At 47.8% G+C, this 12679-nt stretch overlaps 1 protein-coding gene across 1 annotated transcript in view; it reads left to right on the top strand.

Annotated features, from left to right (window-relative positions):
* The first annotated feature begins 1017 nt into the window (after positions 1-1017).
* ABCA13 (ATP binding cassette subfamily A member 13) overlaps positions 1018-12679 on the top strand; it is a 320534-nt gene continuing 308872 nt past the window's right edge. The window contains exon 1 of the mRNA XM_059172525.1: positions 1018-1086. Coding sequence (XP_059028508.1) covers positions 1018-1086 — 69 coding nt within the window. The remainder of the gene's footprint in view (positions 1087-12679) is intronic.

Raw genomic sequence — 12679 nt, 5'->3', positions numbered from 1 at the left:
TTAAAAAATGTGATGGGGTCGTTGAGTCAATCCCTTTGCTGAAGCCTGTGCCCCTGTTTCCTGTTGCCAAAGCCACTGATGGAGCGTTTTTGGCTTGTGGAAATTGCTTTATGGCATGGAAGACCACAGGGTTCTGGTTGCCTGACATCCCTCTGACCACAGCTGGGGGAAACAGGAACCTGGGAGCCTCGGCCTCTGGGCGGGTGGAGCAAGCCCTTCCCAGCTCACTCCCGCAGGCTGGCTGAGGAGGTGGCGTGTGCAAGACTCAGCCGGGGGAGGGACCCTCAGGCCTGCTGAGTCCTGCCCGCTCTGGGAAGGTGCCAGAGAGCCCCCTCCGCCGGGATCAGGGGCAGACGGGAGAGTGGCTGACCGCTCCTGTCTCAGCCAGTCATCTGAGGTTTGCTCGCAGGCCCCCAGCAAAGGCTGATGGGACCCTCCTTGCGGAGCCTCCTCCTGGAAGCACGGACCCTGGGGGGACAGGGGTGCGAGTGTGCAAGCGCTGGGCTGTCCTTGACCTGAGCCATCCTGCCCTGTTGCCGGGGACACCCACGGGGCTTCCATCTCTTTTCCCTCTGATTGGTTCCCTGCCGGGGGCCTCCGAAATGGAAAAGGCTCTGGTTGACGGCTCCTGTGATAGCTGAAAAGTCACGGGAGGAGAGGAAGATTCCAGGCAATTCACATCAGGACCGAGGGGTCGGCGCGACGGTGGGCGCCGGGGTTTCCCGCCCCTCGCCCCCAGCGGTGTGCGCTCTTGGAAACGCGCGCACGACGGAAATGGCCCCTGGGGCTGCCCCCAGTAACCCAACCCTCCCAACAGCGGCGGGCAGCCCGTGAAAAGGCAAGATTTCTCAACAGAACAAGAGGGACATTCGATGCCCGCCGCGCTCAGCCACCAGTAATCTGTCTTGCATCACTCACTTTTGTTGGGATTGACTAATGCGCGCCCGGCCTTCTCCCGGATCTGAAGATATAAGCCCGCGCTTTTCTGGCTTCCTGACCCAGCGCAGGAGGGCGGGCATGGGGCCGGTGAGGCGCCAGTTCGTAGCCCTGCTCTGGAAGAACTGGCTCTGCAGACTCAGGCACCCGGTGAGTGCAGCTTGCCTGCCTGGGATCCGGGAGGTGAGGAATAGGGGTGGGGGCAGGATCGGAGGAGATGAGGGGGTGCTGGTCTGGCCTGTCTGCCCCACCCTGCGGGGATCTGGGGGGAGGCTGGGTCATCCAGGGCCCAAGTAGCCAAACTGTCACAACCAGGCTGCCGCCTTGTCAGAAAGGGGCTAGATGAGAAAAACTCTTAAAAAAAAAAAAAATGAATGTGGATTTTGAACCACAGCCCGTGTTTTCTGAGCCTCTGCAGATCCCTCCAGTGGAAGGTATAATTCCTAATAGTAGGTTACAGGTCCCCACACTGCAGCCCCAGGACAGGAGGCTGTGGTGGCCGTCTCCAGAGCTGGCGCGAGCCGTCCCCTCCTGTTAATTCTCAGCTTTTTGGAGCTGTATCCAAAGGACAGGGAGGCGCTCCAGAGTGGATGGGAATGGCTCAGACCAGCCTTGTGCTAACTGTTACATAAACACCTGTAAGTTCACATTTTAAGATGCAGAAATCGCCTGCCTATCTGGCCAGCGACCTCTCCTTTACTTCTCATTCCGCCAGACTGAAATGGACGCGTGTCCCCGTCACTCCAGCAGGGACAGGTCCTTCTCGAACTCTAAGGTCCACACAGCCTATGGGGTTGCCCCGCTGACCCACTCTGCTGTTGGAAGATATTCAGTAACCGACCCTGGGTTTCATTCTGCCGACTTCTCATTATCTAGAACGTTCTTGCCCCCAAATAAGGCAAATGTCAGGAAAGGTGTTTTCTTTCTTCAGCGTTCGCACGACTTGGGTGGGGAATTTGCACAAAAGTTTGAGGATCAGGAACCAACAAGCGAGCGTTCTGTCCTTTATTGCTCCTGGCTTGGGGTCTGTGTAGGTGTTTTTCAGTTAATGAATCTGTTCTACGGACATAGGTTTTGAGGGCTGAGCCTCTCGTTTCTACTATAGAACGTGTTGGATGAAATTAACTGGCCAGGTACCACAATTTCTGCTTTCTGTGTATTAGCCCGAGGGGGTGGGTATGGGTGCAGAGGGACCATCTACCTCACAGCCTCAGGTGCTTTGGGGGTTAAACACAGTCTTGGTTTGATGCTGCCGAGATGAGTGTGCGCATCAGATAGAAACACTCAACGCGTTGTTTATCCAACCATGCGTCCATCCTCTCCTTTGCCATGTTTCTCTCTGTAGTATTTTTCCCCTTACGACATAGCACCGGCTCACTTACTTGTTACCCTGCGATGGAGACCTCCTCGTATCTCAGATCCCCGGGAGTGGGGTGTTTCATTCTGATGTGTTCGCCAGGGTAGTCCCTAGTGCCCAGACGGTGCCTGGAGCACAACAGGTGTTTAGTAGATATTGGCTGAGAGAGGGAAGAAGAAAGTGGTGTGGGACTTCCGGCATCTCTGCTGGGTGCTCGGTGCTTGGTGAAGCAGACAAAGGTGTGCCCTGCCTAGAGCTCGGGACCCAGGAAAGCAGTGGGGAAAATTACCTATTTGATGAGCTCCTTCTGGGGATAGATCCCACAGATGTCCCTGTGCAAATGGGAAATGACACTTGCACAAAGTTGTTCAGCATGGCGTTGCCAAGACGGGCAACGTCACAGGGTCTGGAGACGATGTTCCCGTAGTGAATAAGGAGCGGGCCCTGTGTGCAGGACAAACACACCGGAAGGAACCATGATCAGGGAAATGCAGATCAGAACCTCGGGTGGCTTTGACACTTTCTGTAAAAACTTGAATTTTTTTTTTTTATACACATGAATTTATAGAGGCACTTTTACATTTCATCTTCATTTCGTTATGTTTTATTATTGTAGTCTTTTATTTTTGATTTTTAAAAAAGATTTTATTTATTTATTTGAGAGAGAGAGGGACAGAGAGAGCAAGAGAGAGCAAGAGTCGGGAGCAGAGGGAGAAGCCGGCACGACGCTGAACAGGGAGCCTGATGCGGACTCGATCTCAGGACCCTGCTATCAGGACCTGGGCCCGAGGCAGACGCTTACCCGACCAAGCCACCAGGCGTCCCTATTATAGTTCTTTTAGAAAACACCTTATTACGGACATTTGAGGCCAGGAAAAGTAGAATAGTGTAGAACGCATGAATAATAGCCTCCTCTCTGTCTTCACACTTCGCTTCAGAGATTGCTGATTTCCTACCCTTCTTGCGAAAGAAAATGCCTTGAAAAAGATGACTGTTTCTGTAATTATTTTAATATCACTTATTTTTTCTCTCCTGATTTTTATCTATTGCACAAAGGACACTGTAGCAATAAGAAACACTTTGAAAACCCTCTAAAAATGTCATTATCCGAATGCGCCTGCTACTACTTTGGACTTTTCTTGTCATTAGGCGTAGGTAGTGTGATATTTTTAAATAATGAAAATCACAGCCTTTTGCTTTTTGCTTTCACTTCGCATGGAAACCCAACAGTTCCAAAGTTTCTGTTTGGTCTTCATATTTATTGCATTTATTGAAAGATAGTTCACCAGTTGGATACACCTGATTTTTAAAAAAGATTTTATTTATTTGACAGAGAGAGAGAGAGAGTGAGCGCACAAGCAGGGGTTGCTGTAGAAGGAGAGGGAGAAGCAGACTCCGTGCTGAGCAGGGAGCCCGATGTGGGACTAGATCCCAGGACCCCGGGATCATGACCTGATCTGAAGGCAGATGCTGAGTTCACTGAGCTACCCAGGTGCCCTGAATACACATAATTTATTCAAGCGTTTCCTTACGCTGGGCAGTAAGGTTCCTCCTGGTTCCTACTGTTGGGGCTGACATCTTCATTCTGCATGACAGACACATCTTTGTTAGGGTATTTCCCTTGAATGAATTTCTTGCAGCTGGTTTCCGGGTCAGAGGCAAAGGCACTGGGCTGGACACGTCCAGAGCAGGGACCCTCAGGAGCACCCACCTGGGCTGTTTCCAAGCAACCTGGGCAACACTGGCAGACAGCCACTGGCCACTGGCCGGGAGCCTTGCCCTGTGACTTTATAGGTGTACTTTTGCATTTCGTATTAATGTAAATGAGTCTGATGCTTTGCTTCTCACTTTAATAATTTAATAACAACCGTGAAAAGAAAGAACAGGATGTATCCTTGTTCTGCAGCTTCTGGGGGGTTTCCTGTGTTTTATTAAGAGGGGGTTTGACCCTTCACTTGTGCAAGTGGATGGCACCGCTTCCCCAGTCTGCCCCTCAGTCACAGAGTGGGGACGGTTCTCGGAGTCTCCCGTATGTCTTAAAGTCATACTCTGCTCTGCGTTTCTGGTTCCTCCCTCCTTTAATGAAAACTGCGAAGCTTGGTTTGGTGAACTTTTGCTGAGGACTTGGGCTAGTGGAGGGGGGACCGGAGTATACTTTGATGCAAGGACAGCATTGTCCTAAAACAGTGTGGTCCACCCCCCACTGGGGGTGAGAGGGAGATGATGGAAATCACGAAACTCCCGGTACCACCTAGTCAAACAGGAGCAGCTTTCCCCTGCGGAGAGACCCGCCCCCACCCCAGAGCCCTCCGTGCCCACGAAGCCCTGTACTCTTGCTTTCAAGGACCAAGTATCTGGCAGAAAACACACTCGCTCTTAGACACAGAAAAGGGTGATGGGGTCTTCACCAGAGCTGCTCCTTCTGGCCCGCCCCCAGGAAGCCCCGAGGCTGGGTTGGCTGCATACGGGCAGGCTCCCCACTCAGCACATAGCCAGGCTCCAACTCCTTCCTCCCTGCTCCCATGGGAGAACTCCTAGTGAGCCCACCCAATGGGGTCAAGTCTGTTAGGGCAGGTCCTTGAAACCACCGGCCATTTGGGAAACCACTGTTCTGGTTCCACATATGAAGAACCAATTCTCCAGCCAAGTTTCAGCGACTGTAGACCTCCGAACTGTTGTGTGTGTGTGTGTGTGTGTGTGTGTGTGTGTGTCTTCCTTTCCTGAGATCTTTGAGTTTTGTCCACCCCAACAAGTGCTACCAACCTAACCTAGTGTCCCAACACAATTTCACTTTGGAAACAGCATGCTAGCTGTGAGTCTGTATTTTTCTGACTTTGGAGGAAGTCACAGCCGTAAAGTCCTTGGAGTAAAGTAGCTCTTACTTCTTTTGCAGACTGTTCAGGTCTTAGAGATGGATGCTGGCTGGTTTTTGTGTAATTATAGTGTACCGGTTACTTGTTGTCAGGTTCGCTATAAAGGCCTATAAGAGTGTTTGTTGGAACCGGAGGCCCAAAGGGTAAGAGCTGACCTCTTTGCTAGGCAGGTTGGAAAAAAGACTGAAGGCTGGCTCCTGATAACATGCCACAGTCATATATTTAAAAAAAAAAAAAAATAGCAGAAAGGCGCCCTTGGCTGGCTTGGTTGGTGGGACACATGACTCTTGATCTTGGGTTCTGAGTCCAAGCCTGTTGGGTGTAGAGATTATGTAAAGATAAAATCTTAGGGGAGATGAGACAGTTCAAAAGTGTTCTTCTGCTTTGCATCGAGGTCCAATTTTAAAAACCCAAAGATATCCAGTCTGTCTGTCTGTCTTTCTTTCTTTCTTTTTTTTTTTTTTTTAAGATTTTATTTATGTATTTGACACACACACACACACACACACACACACACACACAGAGCGAGTGAGCAGGGGAAGGAACAGAGGGAAAATGACAAACTTCTTGAGTGCAGATCTTATGACCCTGAGATCATGACCTGAGTGGAAATCAACAGTGGGACGCTTAACCGACTGAGGCACACAGGCGCCTGAGAAAACCCAGCCTTTCAAATGTGTAGAAAACAAACTGGGTTTCAGGAAAAAGGCATGCGATTTCTTTCTTCCCAATGCGGTTGTTTGTCAGGGTGGAGAGGAAAAAAAAACTCTGTTTCTATTGCTTTTCTGCTGAAAATATGACCTACATAAGGGCAGGGAAATGGCGAGATCCTCAAAAAGCTAGTTCTGGAAGATTTTTTTTTTTTTTTTTTTTAAGATTTTATTGATTTATTTGAGAGAGGGAGAGAGCGACACAAGCAGGGGGAGCAGCAGATGGAGCTGTGGAGGGAGAGAGAGAAGCAGGCTCCCTGCTAATCAGGGAGCCCAATGTGGGGCTCGATCGCAGGACTCTGGGATCACAATCCCAGCAGAAGGCAGACACTTAATGGGCCGAGCCAGCCAGGGGCCCCTAGATTTTGTTTAGAATGGGGGTCTGTGTGACTTCCACGAAAAACAAAAACAAAACAAAAGCAGCTACAAGCCAATGACCGAAACTCCAAAACCAGGGTCCTCCTTTCCACACAGGGGTTTCCTCCTTACCCAGGAATGTCGGTCTTGGTTGGGAAACCTGGAGTTTCCCTGCTTTATTCTCTTTGATCTCAGATAAGCCCAGGTTTTCAGTTACAAGAAAGGTTCACAAACACGAGCCAAACCAACTTCCTGATAACAATCCCTCCAGAGACCAGGGCCAAGGGCACCTCAGCTTGTTTTGAGAGACTGTACTGGAGGCCCAGGTAGTATCCTGGGAAGCATGTTCGTTTTATCACCCTGGGCCTCCGAGGTCAGCTCTGCATTTGCCACTCAGCTGTGCCTACCTACCCCCCAACCCACCACCTCTTCCCCTGGGCTGAATCAGCCAACACGCACCCGACTGAGGGACCCCACTGTGCCCAGCCCTACCCTGGTCACTGGTGGCCTGGACCAGGCAGCCAGGGCTTGTCTCAGGTGGCCCTCACAGGTTCCTCTCACCCTGCGGGCTCGAAGCTGGACCTTCTGGCAGAGTCTAACCTGTGCACCCGAGAGCTTCCGTTTGGAAAACACTCCTTAGGGACGAGGGGAAAGAGGCAGGGAGGTGTGTCCCCGCCACCCATCCTGTCCTCTGTCCCAGACTTAGGGATCCTGGCTGTGTGTGGGACACGAGGCTGCTAGGAGGGACCCACATGGAAGGTCAGACAGTGCTGTGTATGCCCTCAGGGGGCTTCTGAGTTCGGGGCCTTTCTTTGGCCCCAAACACAATGACGTTAGAATAAATTCCACATAATGATACGTCTGAGCCAAAAGCCCTCACACTACCTTCCATCGCTGTGGGTCATGCTACCCGCCGACCGACTTCCTCTCAGAAGGGATGTGCAGGTCACATGGTGCCAGCTGGTGTGTCCGGTGCTGTGTCCTGCCGGCCCGCGGTGGCCCTACGACGTGGGTACCTGTGGTCTCTGCCGGCCCACTTCATCCATGTCCAGGGGCATATGAAGGTTTTTTTTTTAATCCAATCTTCTCTTTTGAAAGGTTACTGTAAGAAGGAACATATTTTCTGTATTTTCTCTTATATAAATTGGCCAAGGGGCACCCGGCTGGCTCAGTCGGTGGAGCGTGTGGCTCTTGATCTCGGGGTGGTGAGTTCAAGCCCCACGTAGGGTGTAGAGATGACTTAAAAATAAAATATTAAAGAAAATAATAAATTGCTCATCCAATTCTTTTCCAATTCCATAATTGGGAGGAGGTCGTGGAGACCTCGCTGCCTTTCTCGCTGGTTGGTTTCTGTATTTCCATCGCTCAGATTCCGTTTGTGTATCTTGCCACCTCACCTTTCCTTTTTCCTTCAAACACGTCTTTTAGAGTTTCAAAACTGCAGGAAGTACTTTTTGAAATTTTAACAGATTTTACTTATTTATTTGAGAAAGAACGAGTGAGGAGGGGTGGAGGCAGAGGGAGAAGCAGACTCCTCACTGAGCAGGGGGCCCACGCAGGACTCGATCCCAGGACCCTGGGGTCATGACCTGAGCCGAAGGCAGCCCCTTAACGACGGAGCCCCCCAGGCGCCCCTGCAAGAAGCATGTTTTATTCACCCACAGGTCGGATCGACAGTCCCCTCGCTACTGGTTTCATTAGATTTGAGTTTTCTCTGTTTTGGACTTCTACCTACTTAAGGTACACTTGGGGGTATTCTGCAAAGCTTTAGTTTATCTTTATAAAAATTACATCCTAGAATTCAGGTGGCCAGACTCCCCCCCGCCGCCGCCATGCAATGGTCTTCTCTGCCTCAGGTTACTTTGTCATATATTTAAAACGTGGTCAAGTCTGTTTTTGGACAGCCGTGGTAGGCACCATATGAATGTTTGATGCAAGAGTGTGAAAGGAAAAGCAAGTGTTTTTCAGTATAAAGCTTAAAAAGCCATGACAGTCAAAAGCAAAGCAAAACAAACAAACAAAACCCCAAAACAAGGGAAGTGAGAGAGAGGGCGCATCTTGTTCCGTCCTGGCTAACTCAGTGGCTAGCTCAAAGATTTGCAGGGACTCCCTTAGGGGGGGATTTTGGACACCGACGGAGAGGTCTGGGGAGTCACAGCTCCCAGTGGCAATGGACTGCTCTTGTGGCACTGTTTTATAGCTGGGACCTCATAATACCTCTGGGAAAGTCTCCTCTCCTGAAAGGCTGGCATCCGGAGGCCCTCCGTGCACCCCAAAGAGACACAATAGAATTTCACACTCTCTGCAAAGCCCTTTGTCTGCACAGACCAGGGAGCAGACTAATTACACGCTTTGCTCCAGCTTCCGTGATATTCTAAACTTGTGATGCCTCCTCCTTGCCCGGCCAGTAGGTCTCGTGACCACGCTCTCCTTCTGGAAAGCCCTCTTTCCTCCTTGATTCACTGCTAGTTCTCATTTTTGTACTGGGGGTGTTTTATTTTTTGTGGCTTTCGGTTAGAAACGATACCCCTTGCTGCCGGAGCAACCAGGAGGATTTAAGGATGAGCTTCATGGAACCGCACCTGCCAGATGTTCCATTCCCGGAAGACGGAGGAGCATCTATTTCATGCTGAGGCCTGCGGTTCAGTCCACCATCTACTTCAGACTAGGTCCAGGATGTAGGGCAAAATACTGATGATTTCGATCTCCGATGCGGAAAACTGGCAAAAAATTACCTACCTCACTGGCTGTTGTATGGCTGAAATAATGGAAGAGCACAAGCTTGTAGACGGTGCAGGGCTCTGGATAGGATAGGAGGGCAGGGCCTGGTCATCCTGATGCGTGTGTCCCCAGAAGAGTCCCACGCACGGGATGAGCACACTTCCTGATGAATGAATGCATGAACAAACGGACAAATGAATGAATGAAAAATACACAAGTGAGTGCCTACGTGGTTCATTCGGTGAAGCATCTGCCTTCGGCTCAGGTCATGATCCCAAGTTCCTGGGATCGTGTCCTGCATCCGTCTCCCTGCTCAGAGGGGAGCCTGCTTCCTCCCTCCGCCCCACCTCCACTCCCAGTAGTGCTCTCTCTCTCTCTCTCAAATAAATAAAATCTTTGAAAAAAATACACTGACTTTTATTCCTCCAGTGCACAGCAACTTAATGATCCATTGTCCTGTTTATTTTTTTGCATGACTTACGTTTTTTCTATTCACAGATAAGAGAAGCGTTGTTGAGCACACCTCTCTCTCTTTTTTAAATTGTGTTGTGTCGGTCACCTCACAGTACATCATTAGCTTTTGATGCGGTGTTCCCGACTCATTGGTTATGCACAACCCCCAGTTGAGCACACCTCTTGACTCATGTATGTAATTATCTTCTCAAAAACAATTAGCCTGAACGCTTTCAAAAATTATTTATTTATTTATTTAGATTTTATTTATTTATTTGAGAGAGGGAGAGAATGTGCACAAGAGAACTAAAGTAAGAGAGAGTCAGAGAGAGAGGGTGAAGAAGGTTCCCCACTAAGCAGGAAGTCCAATGCGGGACTCAATCTCAGGACCCTGGGATCATGACCTGAGCCGAAGGCAGATGCTTAATGGACTAAGCCAACCAGGCACCCCCATTTTTATTTTTATTTAAAGATTTTATTTATTTTAAATGGAAAGAGACAATGTGCACACAAACGGGGGAGAGGGAGAGAGAGAATCCCAAGCAGACTCCCCGATCAGCACGGAGCCGACACGGGGCTCGATCCCACAACTCTGAGATCATAACCTGAGCTGAAATCAAGAGTTGGACAGTCCACTGACAAGAGCCAGCCAGGTGCCCCTGTAATTCTCTTTCTGTATTTCTATCACTTGTTTTTCGTATTTCTTGAGGATACTTAATAGGCTTATAAATGCTTACAATTATTTCATCTTCCTATTCTAAAACTTCCATTATTATATAGTGACTTTTTCTAGACCTAAGAACATTGTCTTAAAGCCTCCTGTATGATTTCACCAGCCAGTTTTAATATTTACCTTGCATGTCTTTTTCATCTCTTGCTTTTTTAAAAAAGAAATAGTTCTATTTATTTATTTATTTAATTTACTTTCTAACTGGGCTCCACCCCCAACACAGGGCTCAAACTCATGGCCCTGTGACAAGAGTCAGTGAAGAGTCACATGCTGCACTGAATGAGCCGGGCAAACACCCCTCTTTTTTGTCTTTGTAGTTCAACCGGTCGGTGTCCTTATAGTCTAATTTTATTTGTTCCGAATAACAGATAGTTTTAAAAAAATGAAACCTGAAAATACTTGTCTTTCAAACAGTGAGCTTAATCCAAGCATTTTTTGAAATCTAAGCCTATTATTTGCAAAGCTCTTTAGCGTTGGTCTCTGGTTGGATAACTCGGTTTCTAATTCACTGAAAATTTTCTTTTGCCGTCACTCTTGAGAGGTCATTTCTCTGGGTACGTAATTCTAAATTGATCGAGTTTCTCTAAGCCACCTACAGATATTTAACTTCTTCTCGTTTCTTGCTATTGATGAGTTCTTGGCAAGTCCAATCATTTCTCTCAGGTAGTGTGGCTTTATATCTTGAATTGCTATTGAAATCTTTCCTTGGACTTAGGCGTGGTGAATTTTACAGTGGGTTTGTGTTTCCTGGCAAGTGTTATGTTTCCTTTACCAATGGATTTGTGTCTTTTGTATGTTCTGGAAAGTTCTCAGCCATCTGTTATTTGAATATCGCCTTGCCTGCCTCCCCTCCATTCCCCTTGAAAGGACTCTCCTCTCTCACTATATCTTACACTTAAAGATTCAAGTAAGGACTTCAATCTTCTTCTTCTTTTATTTTTTTCCCAAAGATTTTATTTATTTACTTGACAGACAGAGATCACAAGTAGGCAGAGAGGCAGGCAGAGAAAGGGGGAAGCAAACTCCCCACTGAGCAGAGAGCCCGATGCGGGGCTCGATCCCAGGACCCTGAGATCATGACCTGAGCTGAAGGCAGAGGCTTTAACCCACTGAGCTGCCCAGGTGCCCCTTCAATCTTCTTTTTGATTTATTTATTTATTTATTTATGGTCCCTCTCCTTGTCCCTGTTCTCTGGAGATCACGCTGGAAGACCAACAATGCGACAAAAACCGTGTTCTCGTGGCAGGAGTCCTGATGTTTCTAGTCAGTGTGCTTTTGGAAACAGAAGTGACATTATTGGATTTTAATATTTGTCCCACTTTTATTTTAGTTGGGTGTCATTGCCAAGATTTTCCCCCGTGGGGTTCATGATTAATGAATGATCGGTGTTTTTTCTTTTTATGATAGAGAATATATGTATGTTGGTTCACACTTAAGGGCCAATTTCGTTGGTTATCATATTTTTATCACACTTTCTCTTTGAACTTTGCCCATTTGATGCGCTGGCATCTACCACTGAATGCTATTGGGATGTATTTGAGGCTGGACTGATTTTTTCCCTACTTGTTAATGAGTTGTTTTTTTTTTTTTTTTTTTTTTTTTCTCCCCCTCTGGATTCCTGTGGTATCCTTCCTTTGTCTTTGGAGTTCAAGAGCCATGGTTCAGTTATCGCTTCAATTTCCCCCCCGAAATACAGCATAGTCTTCTCGTCTTCAGATAAACTCTTCTCTATTTCCAAAAAGTTCTCCTGTATTCTATCTCTGGGAGTATTTTTTGTCACATTTTGCTGGATTCTCTACTTCAGGGATGCTCTTCTGTGTTTACAGTCCTACCTTTAAAAATGATTTAAAGAAAATCACTGTTGTTATCTCAAACTGATCCTCTAATGCAGAAATCAAAATTTAACCGGCGTCTCTTCTTTTTGTGTGGTTTCTGAATCATTTAGAATTACGCAGCGATGATTCAGTCATTGTTATGTGTTCATTAGCTCTGCAACCTCTCTTTTCATTTACTGTCTTTTTATTTTTTTTTTGGAGCTCTTGTTTTCTGAATGTTCTTATTAAATTGTTTTTCTTTATGAAGTGGTTGTAAAGAACTTCTTCATTTTCTTTGCATTGTTTACTTCCCGGTCATGCTTTATGACTTTGGTTTGCTTATTTGTTTCTTTCTCTCCGGAATATTTAGACAGCTGTTTCGTTCTTCCTTTTAATCTGTTTCATTCTTGGAGAGCTCAGCCGGGTGTTATATCTGTTCTCAACTCTCTTTTCCGTAAATCTGAGGCCGGTTTGATTTCTCCCTCAAACTCTAGCGCAGTCTCTGAAGACACCCTATATGGGCCGATTTTCTGTGCAGGAGGGATGGTTGGGATGAGAGTGGAGACGGGCAGGAGGCCAGGCTGCCAGTGAGAGGATATGCAGACACTGTTGCACCAGATGGGCTCTGTGCTCTGGTTTGGGATTTTGTCCAGTGTTTTAGCCACGTTCATTGCATCCAGTTGGGGAAATGGTTCTCCAGCTCTGGATTCTTTCCACCTGATTATGTG

Source organism: Mustela lutreola, chromosome 4 (genome assembly GCF_030435805.1).
Source record: "Mustela lutreola isolate mMusLut2 chromosome 4, mMusLut2.pri, whole genome shotgun sequence".
NCBI lineage: Eukaryota > Metazoa > Chordata > Mammalia > Carnivora > Mustelidae > Mustela > Mustela lutreola.
Note: the sequence above shows the minus strand (reverse complement) of the source record. Positions and strands in the feature narration are given on the sequence as shown.